We start from the raw sequence: 12500 nt of genomic DNA on the forward strand, positions 1-12500 counted from the left end.
GTTTCGCTCCTCAATCGAACTGTAGCTCTCCAATGAACGTAGGTTCCTTCAACAGTCGGTGAGCAAGATCCCTCTTTAGCTGAAAAATTCTTTGCGTTTTCCCTTCATACGGGTTTCTCATTGACACTCGTTTATATAATATCAATAGAAAAACAATTAGCTTAACCGTTCCCTCTCTTAATTTCCTTATGTTTATCCGAAAGGACACTATAAGAAAAAAGTTACCATATATGGGTAAGTGCCACTATGTGTGGCTTATCCCAACATGCGCCACTTTCAAAAACTTGCTGAAGGCAATCACCAAAGGTGACGAGACATCCTAATCTTATTCCATTACATTTGTGCTTCTCACGTTTCTCCTATGCCTTTTTTCCTCCTCAAATAATGATTGGTGCATAATGAACTTCTGTGATCTGTCTTTCCTTGTCACCTAAACTATATAATGGATTTCTTTTGAATTAACAAGTTGCAATGCAGTATATGGTAATTGCATGTGTGGACTTGGTACAATTAGTCACAAATATCAGCAGCAATTGGAATTTATCATGTTAAAATCACAAAACATGAAAAATTATGATAAACATACAGTAAGTTCAGCTTCTTGCCTGCTAAAATTTCGTACAATCTCATGAGATTTTCCTTTCTAAAAATATCCAAAGAACTAGATTTGTGACTGTGGACCATGAAGCTCCATTATTGAGTCCCAATTCAGGTCCCAAACAAAACATGCTTTGGTGGGTTTGGGCGCGATTGGCCAACTAAACTGTGAGTAGCTTCACTATCAAATAAAAGTTTCTTCTAATCGCATGTTTGTCATTGGGTTGTGTGGGATTTCTTTTCTTTCTTTCTTTTTTTGATAGGCAAGCTGAGGTTAGTCTGACCCCTGCCAGATATCTCTTAAGCTCCATGTGGTAGAGGGATTCGAACCTGGGCCTTCAGCTTGGCACAGGACCCGGCTTACCACATGGGCAACCACCTCGTGGGATTTCAATTTCATGTGATACCCCACTTTCATAGAGAATAAATTCATATGGAAATGAAATCACAATGTCTATAGAATCTTGCTTTTGTTAACATAAAAGAAAAGTGGGAGGAATCAGTCAGGCAATAAAGATGATAATAGAGAGGGGAGTTTCAGCATAGAGAGATCCATACTTTGGTAAATCTATAAAGATGATTTCCTAAACCTATGGATGTGTCGTTCTGGTCAAAATAGTAGGAACCGATCCTTGAATTGTATCTTTTTATTTAAAAATATGATTTTTTAAGGGTGAATTTATTTGGTACATTATATTAAAGCTGTCAATTTTCTCAACCATTAAAAAATTCAACATACACATCACAAATGCATGATCTAAAGACCAGCTCCTACTAAACTAAACATAGGGTCAGGCATAAAAATAAAATAAAAATTGGAGTTTCTCAGTGAAAGGTTTGGAATCGATGAGGGTACCTGATTAAACGGGCCTGGTTCTTGTCATCTGAACCTGGACATAGTCCACATGGATGTGGTGCTACTTAAGCCAGGTTGACCGAGCTTGATACTTAGGGTCGGATGCATGGATCATATAAGAGCCCGTTTGTTTCGATCCCATGGCAAATATCAACTTTCATGGGAAGGTCACGCCTTCTTAAAATATCCTAGGATGGCGCTTATAAATCGCTAGTAAAATTGTGTGTTTTCACTGGCGCTAAAAAAATTAGCGCCAGGGAAAAGTAAACCCCATTTTCTTGTAGTGGTTCTGCCGGCATGGTCATCCCATGCGAAGGAGTTTGTGCATGAAAACATGAGGAAGGTAAGAAAAGCTGGGGCCCACTTGAGCTGGCATGGGCTTGGGTGGTTGTTTCAGTACCCACGGTGGAAAAGAGAGTGCAGGGAGGTAGTTTTCCATGAAACAGGCCAGAAGCTGATCACTTGAAGATATATTATTAATTCGTGATCGAAAACAGCCATCCGGTGAGGGTGGACTTAAAAAACTGTCGGCCCAGCCCGTTGTGGGCCTAACCTACTTACGCGGGCACCGTGCTGCTCTGCACACACATAAATGCTTTTTTGGGTCATCATTAATAAATTAAGCACTGTTTTTCTTATTATTTTTTGTAAGAATACATACATTGCAAATAGATATGAACGATCACAGCTGATCATTACGGAAGCCTTGGCTTATGGGATTCGTGAATAAGGTAAATAAGGTAAATAAAACATTAACTTGGAGTATAAATTCTAACATTTCCCCTCAAGTTGGAGTATGCAGATTGACCACGCCCAACTTGCTTTTTAGCCATATGATCTGGTCTCGACTTAGAGCCTTGGTGAAGATCTTAGCAGATTGATTTTTGGTGTGAACCTAATGAGTCTGGATCATTCTCTTTTGGATATGTTCGTGAATTACATGACAATCTACCTCTGTATGTTTTGTACGTTAAAGGCAAAGAGAGGTAGCGGCTATGTGGATTAGCATAATGCATGACTCCTGGATGATTGATGCCAAAATTGTGAAAGAGATATTGTATCCATGTCATCTCTCGTGTGGCTACTGTCATGAATCTATATTATGCTTCTGTTGAAGATTAGGACACATTGCTTTGTTTTTTTGTTTTTCATGATATGGGGTTGTCTTCCTACATAATACAATAACATGATGTGGATCTTCGGGTCATGGGACATGCTACCCAGTCTGCACCACAATAACCTTTTACTTGGATATGACTTGACATTGACATTAGAATACCTTGCTCAAGAGTTGCCTTAATATCTCAATAGATATAAGGCAATGTCTAGATATAGTTTTTGTAGTTTGCTCATAAATTGGCTGAGGATATTGACTAGATATACAATATTCGGGCGGGTGATGATGAGATATATAAAGCACCTAACAAGCCATCGATACGGTGTCCCATCATTTAAAATTTCTCTATCCTTATTGTTTAACTTCAATTGTTGCTCCATTACAAAATCATATGGACGTGCTCCTAGATATCTCATATAATTTAAGATATCAAGAGCATATTTTCTTTGGGATAAGAAGATGCCCAGCTTAAATCTAGCCACCTCTATTCCAAAAAAATATTTAAGCTTGCCCAAATTCTTCAATTTGAATTTAGCATCGAGATTGGTTTTCAACCTTTCAATGTTGGCTCTATATGATTTACTAAAAAGACTCATAACTCAAATATTAGGATGGAGGGCGTCGTGATCTCTTGCCCCCAACACTAGAATTGTCCAATTAGAGAACAGTAGCTGCTACGTAGCATTGATAATCTCGAAGATAAGATGGTTGCGTATGGGTATGGAATTTTCTTGTGAGATTGATGGAGTGATGTTCGGTCTCTTGGACTAGCTGAATTTGATTGTCATGATCTTAAATTCCAGAATTTAAATTTTTTGAAGGACTTTGAGTTTCAAATTCTTGAACAAAATTTAGAGCTAGTTCCATATTCAGATTCAAATCCATTTCAATTAATTTAGGGATGACTATGGGAATGACACTATTCTCATTATTGTCCTTGTCACATTATTTTTTTAAATAAAACATGTTTTCATAAAAATATACATCTATGCCAGAAAAAAACTTTTGTTTTTCAATAACATAGACTTTGTAAGCAGCTCAATTATGAGAATAACCAATAAAAATACATTTTTGGAATATTCTATCAAATTTGTGTAAACGATACATATTATGAGCATAAAAAATATACATGAAACCTTTGATGTGATTATATCAAGTTTTTTTGTTGTAAAGAGTCTTGATAGGACTTTTTCTAGATAATGGCTTTGAGGGGAAATGGTTTATGATACATGCAAAAGTAAGAATACACTCTCCCCAAAACATATGGGTAAATTAGCTTGAAATCTAAGGGCACGAGTAATATTGAGAAGATCCTTGTGCTTGGGTTCGACAATGTCATTTTCTTGCAGCATTTCAATGCAGCTATGTTGGTGATTCATCCCTCTTTAACTAAGATACGATTGCATTTTTCTTGAAAAAAAATTAGATCCATTATTAGATCTAGTGCTCATGACACAAGAGTTAAATTAGTTATAAACTAGGGCAATAAAATTTAAAAGAAGACTTTGAGTTTTTTACTTATATCACATTAAATACACTCACTTTCAACAACTATAATCTTTAACAATGAAAAAATAATGCATCCCGGATAATGAGAGTGTTTGATATTCTCCTCATATGCTGTAATGAATTAATTGAAACAGAGTAGACGTAGATATGAAACTATTCAGAAGTGAAAATCGATTTTGTTTGGACATGTGCTAAACAAAACATTAATCATAAAATAAATGACAATAAATGATTTTAGAGTTTATCAATGTCTCAAGTCTAGCATTTGATAAATGCCCTAGCTGAGAATGTTATAAAGAAGAAAATGAGTTTTAAGAGGCATTGAATGCCGAAATACGATCCATTTCAAGAAAATACAATTCGTTCTACAGCAAGCCCGTTCCAATCTTCTTCTCCGAGTGTGGGTCCTGAAACTAACAATAATTATTTTTAAAAACAACTTTACAATTTAAATCTTGAATAAGTTTATGGACAAACAAAAAACTGAACTGAAAGTCGAGAACACAAAATACATTTTTCAAGATGAGACTAGGAGAAATATGCATATTTTCTACATGGGTCACAAAAGTAGATGCGCCATTTGGTAGACCAATAATAGATGTAAAAGAAACAACATATGGATTATGTAATTTTGACAAATCATTGGTTCATAATCAGTATTTATGATCCAACAATAGAAAAAAGATAAAAACTCAACATGGTGAATATATACTTGTCAAGTTATCATGCAGGTTAGCTTGGTGGATGGAGGATTTCACTTTTCATATTCATCACGGGTTAATTTGGGAACCAGAAGTATGAAAGAAGGGTCACCAAAAACAGTAGAAGTATGTGAATTAGCTTGAGCATTAACAACATTGGCACAAGCTTGAACACTTGTTCGAGCACTAGAGGACACCCCTTGACGATTTGTAAAACCATGAAGATAGAATCACTTTGCCATGACGTGACCAAGTTTCTCACAATGCTCACATTTTAGGTGATTGCGAACTTGATGTCCCTTTAAGAAGTCTTCTTTGGATTGGGAAACAAACTTTGCTACAACAACAATAAGGTGCTCCGAGGGCTGCGACACTAGCAGGTCCCAATGTTTTTCTTCTTGTGAGAAAAGGGCATAAGCCTTTGTGATTGTAGGATCACCCTGCATGAATACGTGAGAATGTTGACGTATGTGGCCTACTCGTCTCACTTACCCTTTAATTTGGTATAGTAGATAACCACAAAACTTCCAAACTGCTTGTGGTTAATGACGTCATATTGAATATGGTAAATCCTCAGGGTGGTAGATTGAAAAAATCATTCTTGTAATTCCTTTCAAACGTTCAACGTATAGACTTGTCTTTGTGCAACGTATAGACTTGTCTTTGTGCGTGCAGCGAGGAGCGAGGTCTTTGTGCAAAGAATTCAAGATTCATGATTGGATCATATTGTTCCATCGTTGTCAAGAAGTAACTAGTAACCCATTGGGTTTTGTAATAGACTTGGCTACAAAAACCCATTTTGTTTTTTGCACTAAGTGCCATCCACATAGCACAATTCTACATCGAGAAATTGTATCAGATGAGTAATTAGAAACGAAACAAGTTTCATGGTGGTCTGAATGGTGTAAATGATACGAGTTTGAAACATTCTCACCGAAAACATCAATGCATCCATCATGGCTGATGATTGTATGATGACGATACAACGATGCAGTGGCGTAGCCAGGATTCATGTGATCTATTTCATATGGACAAATCAAACTATTTGCTGCAGTCAGGGCTGGGCTGGGCTAAAAAAATGGATAAAAATCTATTTCATATGGAATCAGGGCTGGGCTTTTAAATTTTTTTTTTGACTGTTTCTGGAGGCAGGACTGGGCTGTACGCCTCTGCAACGATGGAGAAAGATGTTTCGTTGAACACGTTGGAGCAGGTAAGGACGGCTGCAACTTTGCTCATCTTGGAACAAGATCATGTGATAACAGAAAAATGGGGAAGCACAAACACAACGATGTTAGATCATCAACCCTTTGCAACACTGACATCGCCGATGAATGTTCACAGGATGTCGACGATGCTGCAGAGAAAAAGACGTTGGAACACGATTGAAGGAAAGAGTTTCTCTTGTAATTTTTGAAAGATAAATAACTCACAGAATATATACATTGCAAACCGATATGAATGATTACAATTGATCGTGATGGAAGTTTTGGTTTATCGGATTCTCGATATCCCTTTTCAACTCAATCCTTATCTACTTTGTTACACTTGCTCATTTTACTATACGTAAAATAAACAGGTAAAAGAAAACAGTAACTTGGAAGCATTTAAAACTCGGGAGAACGGCTGACAATCCATGAAATGATGGAAAACCTGACCAAGCAGTAGCAACATCTGTCTGATCCAGACTCTGGGCCCCGCAACAATTGTCTGATTGTTGGGCTAACCGGACAAGTGTATGGAACATGTCCCTGTCCATCACGAATGATGCCAAAAAACGAGAAGGAGATGGGACATATACCGCGTCAAAAAGACAGGTGTCTCACTTTTTTTCTGCAACTACATTGCAGGTTTACTGTCCATAGGAGCACATAAAGTTTCAAGCTATGCCTAGTGGGACTTTTTTTTCCAGTAACGACAAGAAACTTGTGTAAGGTGTTAGACCGTTCCTAGTGTTCCAAACCCACGAGAAACATGCCCACTGCTTGGACAGTAAAACTCCAGGATTTCCCCTTAGGGAGATTCTCAATATTAAGGAACTTGAAATGCATTAGATAAAAAAATCAGGACCATCTCAAGCTAGAATTCACCAAGGTGCAACCAACTAAAAGCTTGCCAATGGCAGGCAGAGCCAGCACGGCTGATCTTGGTGGCGGTTTCTCCATGTAAATAAATAAAAAAAACTGTGTAAGGTGTTCTAAAAGAAGCAACGGAGCTGTAAAAAGCAGACTTGATATAATGGAAAGGGTCACCAAGACAAAAGTCACAATTTTTTGTATACCAATTACAAAATTGATCTCCCAAGTTAGGTTTTAAGTTCGAGGACAAAGTTGTTTTCGGTAGGAAATGGTGTGATATCGATTTTCAAGTGTTTTGGACGGGGTGGGGGTGTTGAATCCTCCAAAATTCTTTTGAATGAAAGATTTGGTATCGAACCCTTGATCCACCAGATGGCCGGTGCATATTGAAAATCACCATCAATCGTGCTTTTGAATATCACCTGATCCTGTCGCTGTGTTTTAATATCCAAAAAAAAACCCACAGACCACACCTTGTGGTTTCCTCGTGTTGGTTTGCTTTTTTATTCTGTTTTTTTTGGTTGTTTGTTTATGGACGGTCTTTTTCACAAAATAAATAACAAAGTACCGTGTACTATTGTTATAGAACTTGCCTCGTCATCTATATATAGTTGATGAGACCACATTTTGGTACATAACTCGTCTCACTCATCACCTATATATATATATATATATATTTTTTTTTTACTATCAAAACAAGTCCACTCACTCACATGTGGTTTCTTAAAGAAAGTTTGCTTCTTTTTTTTTATGACGAGGATCCCTTGCCAAAGCGAAAAAAATCTCGGTGGGACCCCACGACCACCCTGCCTTAAGTGGCCCACATCTGAAAGCTATGGGCATACCCGTGCGCCAGTGGGGTTTGATCCGATGCCTTCATCTCAGTGCCCTCACAACCATCCTGCTGGCCACGCGGGCGATAATTTGGTTTTACATTCCGGTTCATTTGCTTTGTTTATTTATCGTGGGTCATTTTAACGAAACAAATATCAAATTTGTATAGAACATGGTTGCATTGCGTACCATGTACTAGGTACCACATACTGGTTAAAATCTCACCTCATCGACTATACGTAAAAGTGCCAAATTTTACCAACGGGGGGCTTGGCTTGTCTGGTAGGAGAGCTGCTGCACGTTACCTTGTGTTGGGACGTCGCAAGTTCGAATCCCATTGGTGTTGTTCTATAACTGGTAGGGGTCTGCCTAAACCCAGCTTGCCTTTAAAAAAAAAAGAAATGCCAAATTTTAAAGAGACTCGCCCTGAATAAACTTTCAAACTTTGCCATAATTTAAGAAACTTGCATCATGTATAATTGAAGCTTGTTTCATGTACATTAAAAACTCATTCAGGCTCCCTTTCTTGCCATAAATGTTGAAATATGGTATAAAACTTGCAATTGCATTATTGTATCGCAATATAATAATATTATATCGATATTGATAATAAAACTTTGATATATATTAGGGGTGTCAACGGGTTGGGTCCGGGTACGGTGATAAGTAAGAAGACCCGATTAAGATCCAGATCCAGATCCAAACCTGAAGGTCCAATTAATATATGGATCCAGTTTTAGTTTGTGAAATTTTATACCAGACCGGGGCACGACCTGAGTTCCGATTAAGACCCACAATTTTTCAATGTAAAAATGGAAAAAATATTATTTTATCGGGTATAGACCAGGTCTGCTTCATGTAGTTCTTATCAGGTCTGGGTATGGTTTCTCTTATAGTGGGTCTGATTAGACCTGGGTTCGGACCCTATATCATACCCGAAAATCGGGGCCAGGTCTGGTTCCACCCCGGTCCCAACCAAATTCCGACCTGTTGACACCCCTAATATAGATAAGTTATTGCTATTACAAAAAGCATGAACATGGATTTACAAAAATACACAACTTAATAAAAGATGTGAAGAAATGTGTCATAGGCTTTACAAGCTTAAATATGCTAAGCTTGTACGTTCTTTGTTGCTAAACATTTTTATACCAACTCTTTTATTTTTTCTTTTTTAATATGAAATTGCAAAACATTTCGCATGTAAATTCTTTTGAGTATGTTAAGACAAAACTATTTTTTTGAATCTGGTAGGGGTCTACCTAACCCCAACTTGCCGTTAAAAACAAAACCTATTTGTTAGTGCGCATGATAAAATAAATACAACTTTGCAACTTTAAAGATTTGACATTTTTATCTAAAAGATATATCAAGTTATCATCTTTAGGAATTCACATGATTTTTTTTTAAAAACATGCACCTATTCTTTTTTGTAAAGAGGGCATTTTTTTATGCAGCGGCGCTGCATGATGCACCATCGCTGACAGCCTCCCATCTCAGAATTTCTCGAGATGGTGATCACGCCTATCGCTAGAAATGCCAAGATGGGTGGCTGTCAACTGCGCTGCATATAATGTGAAACACTTTTTGTAAAACATGATAAAGTTAAGAGGAATCTTTTTTTTCCCATATCGATATGTATTTCAAATAATGTATTACCTCAAACTTTTTAGGCGTCCGTGTCAATGAATCGGGTTTAACCCGGACCCTACCAAACCCTAAGGGTTAGGGTTTAGTGATAAACAAGGTCCGATTAGAATTTGGGTAGGACCGATTAATATATAGAGCCGAGGGTATGGTTTGTGAAATTTTATACTAGACCCGGGCCAGACCCAAGTTCTTTATATGTAATTTTTCAATATAATAAAATAAAAAGTATTATTTTACCATGGTTCATGTAATTCTTATAAAGTTCGGGTATGGTTTCTCTTATGATGAGTCCGATTGAATATGATACCATCATCATTTAATTTGAATCTGAACCCAACCCGACCCGATGACACTTTTACACTGAGGGCTCCAAATTACTACTGTAAACCGATCCCATTTTCAAAAGAAGAAATATGGGGATCTAGAATCAAGGGGTTTGGTGTAGCGGGATGAGGCCTAGACCATTTGACTTGACCGGCAGTCTAGGTTCAAATCTCATGAGCGTCACCCTTGGCGATTTCATGGGTCGAGGTTTTAGCCGTAGAAGTTTTATGCCGAACAGAAACCGTAAGTACGGCAGGATGAACCAGCGCGGCTAGTTCTGGTTTCTCCTAGTAAAAAACATAAAATATCGGGAACCGAAAAATATCGTTTTCGTGAAGGCAACGTCATTCCCACCTGCCCCCCCAACAGTCCACACACACCATATATTTTTATTTGCAATTCCCCCCACGTCCCGAAGCCTCTCTCTCTCTCATCAAAGCCTTCGCCTCCAGACATGGGCTTACACACTCGATTCCAGATCCTGCCACGTGTCGCCCTACCATTCTTTCGAAATACCACGCTATCCCGGGCGAATCCGTGAACGCCAGCAACTGCGAGAACCTCCTTTTCCTCTGAGAGAGAGAGAGAGAGAGAGAGAGAGACAGATTTGTCTTTTATAAAACTGCATTCAGCGACATAGAGAGAGGTTTCAGGATTGCTCCATCATCTCTCCATTGCTTGTCTTTGGTTTTCGGAGGTTGTTGTCTCTTATTCGGGTGTTTTGTGGGAGCTAAGTTTGTTTTCTGGGGTTTTTGATGGGGAGTTTGAGGGTTCCAAGTAGCCCTGGTGGCCTTGTTGGTTATGGTGCTAGAGGGCAGATTGATCCTCCGGTTCCGGCGTTCCGGAGATCCATTTGCGTCAAACCGTTGGGTGCCCATGTGGGGAACTTTTGTTTTCTGGGGTTGAGGAAGAAGGGTTCTCGGAAGAGCAGGAAGGAAAGAGGGATATTCTATAATTCTCGGGATCTGGAGGCGGTTTTATTGGATTCGGAGGTGGATGATGGTGATGATCTTATTCATGCTCAAACTGGTAATTAAGATCTTCTACTCTCTTTTCTTCTGTTGTTTATTTGGTATTTTATTTTTAGTTTTGTTGAATTTGAAAATGTTCGTTTGAGGCATGTAAGTTTTTTTGGGGGGAACTTGGCTACAGTGATGCATGTGATGATGAATCATTCAATGTTTTTTTTTTTTCGTTTTGTTTTTTTGTTTGATTGCTACTTTGTTGTTGGTTTGGAACATTTAATTTGTGACTTGTGGCTGTTTCTTGATCTGGAATCATACACTATCGATAATTTGGGATAATTTGTGGTTGAATGAGGCAACATGGATGAGCAATTCGGCGAGAATTAGGAAAGAAATGTTTTGATTGGAAACTTCATTCTGCTTCTGCATCCTTTTGGCTGTGGCAGTAACTGTCCATCTAATCTTGTAATTGAGTATCAAGAGCCGTAGGAGTTCTCATTGGTTTGCAATCAAATATACACGTATGTCCAAGGAAATTATGATGGAATGAGATTTCCTATCAATTTCAGTTCCAAGAAAATAATGCAGGGGGGTCTCTCGTCCAGAGTCTTTGAATTAGAATTTGCCACACAACACCTTCTAGGCATATACAATGTGCACCTCATTACAACCTGTATACCTATGTTATCCACATACAACAATATAGTAGCCATGCCATGCTTGCCTTGTGAATGACAACAACATAATCAATGCCACTTCGAGAGAAGCCACAAGTTCTTACCACCTTAGAAAGCCTATCAAACCAAGCTCTTGTAGCTTGTTCTTTAAACAGAGTGCCCTTTCTTTTGGATCTCCTTATTCAGAACTTTCAGGGTTGTTCCTTAAACACTTCTTCTTTGAGTTTTCCATTTAGAAAACTGTTCTTAGCATCTAATAGGTGCAGACTCTGTCCATGTGTCACAGCGCAAGGAATAACACATCATTTCAATCTTAACTTTGGGGCTAACCCTTCCATCGGAACGAAGGCCATGCTCATTAGTGTAGCCTTTGTCTACCAATCTCATCATGAATCTTCAAAGCTATCGTTTTCTTCGTATTTTTATTTTATTTATCCATTTAATTCAGTTCTTTTTCCTAGTCTTTTGGCTGATTAACAACCACTTACATTCCACATTCAAGAAATGCTTACATCTCAAAGTTCATGGCTGCAATTCATCTTTCATTTTCGCATGCTTCATTTAAGATATTGGTTCTACATTATCAACGAGATCGTTGATTAGCTTGGAATTAAAGAGAAGGCTTTATAATGCATTCAATGGTCAATTGGATGTTGTGGTTTCACTTATGTCTTTAGTGACATACTTCTGAGGATATTTTCTTCTTCTTGTGGATTTTCATTTGTATGATCAATTCCTTCAAAGTTTGGTTGGATTACATTCCGATGATCAGAAGCATTCACTTGTTGATTCCGACTATGTTAAACTATTGGTGGAACAGTTCACTTTGAATTATGCGATGGATGAATGGGAGTGAATGTGTTGCTTTCTTGACACGTCCCATTGCTCACCGATGCATTTGAGATTCAATTATAACATTATTGTGGCATTCTAGCTACATGTTATTGTCTCTATTCATCAAGATAGCAAATGTTTGAATGCTCATCATAGAAAGTGTATCTTAGAGATTAAAATTATATGTAATCGAGGACTAAAATCATTTGCCTTCTATAATTGTCATCATAAGCAATGAATTTGCACATTTCAGCTTTGGAAGACTATTCTAAATTATCAATGTGGATATAGCATATACATTCAAATGCACAAAGATGCAAGTAATTTGCTTTTTTTTCATAAAGCACAAGATATGGTG

The 12500-nt window shown here is 37.8% G+C and overlaps 1 protein-coding gene across 4 annotated transcripts in view; it reads left to right on the forward strand.

Moving 5' to 3' along the window:
- The first annotated feature begins 10234 nt into the window (after positions 1-10234).
- Positions 10235-12500, forward strand: part of LOC149836974 (starch synthase 1, chloroplastic/amyloplastic-like) — a 34413-nt gene continuing 32147 nt past the window's right edge. For 3 of the 4 annotated variants that reach the window (XM_090005712.1, XM_090005713.1, XM_090005714.1), the window contains exon 1: positions 10245-10695. In XM_090005712.1, the coding sequence (XP_089861838.1) occupies positions 10422-10695 (274 nt within the window). In that variant the 5' untranslated portion in view covers positions 10245-10421. Of the gene's footprint in view, positions 10696-12500 lie in introns of all 4 variants that reach the window. The other variant, XM_090005715.1, reaches the window with a different exon arrangement.

This window comes from Nuphar pumila, chromosome 5, assembly GCF_984573655.1.
Source record: "Nuphar pumila chromosome 5, dmNupPumi1.hap1.1, whole genome shotgun sequence".
Taxonomy (NCBI): Eukaryota; Viridiplantae; Streptophyta; class Magnoliopsida; order Nymphaeales; family Nymphaeaceae; genus Nuphar; species Nuphar pumila.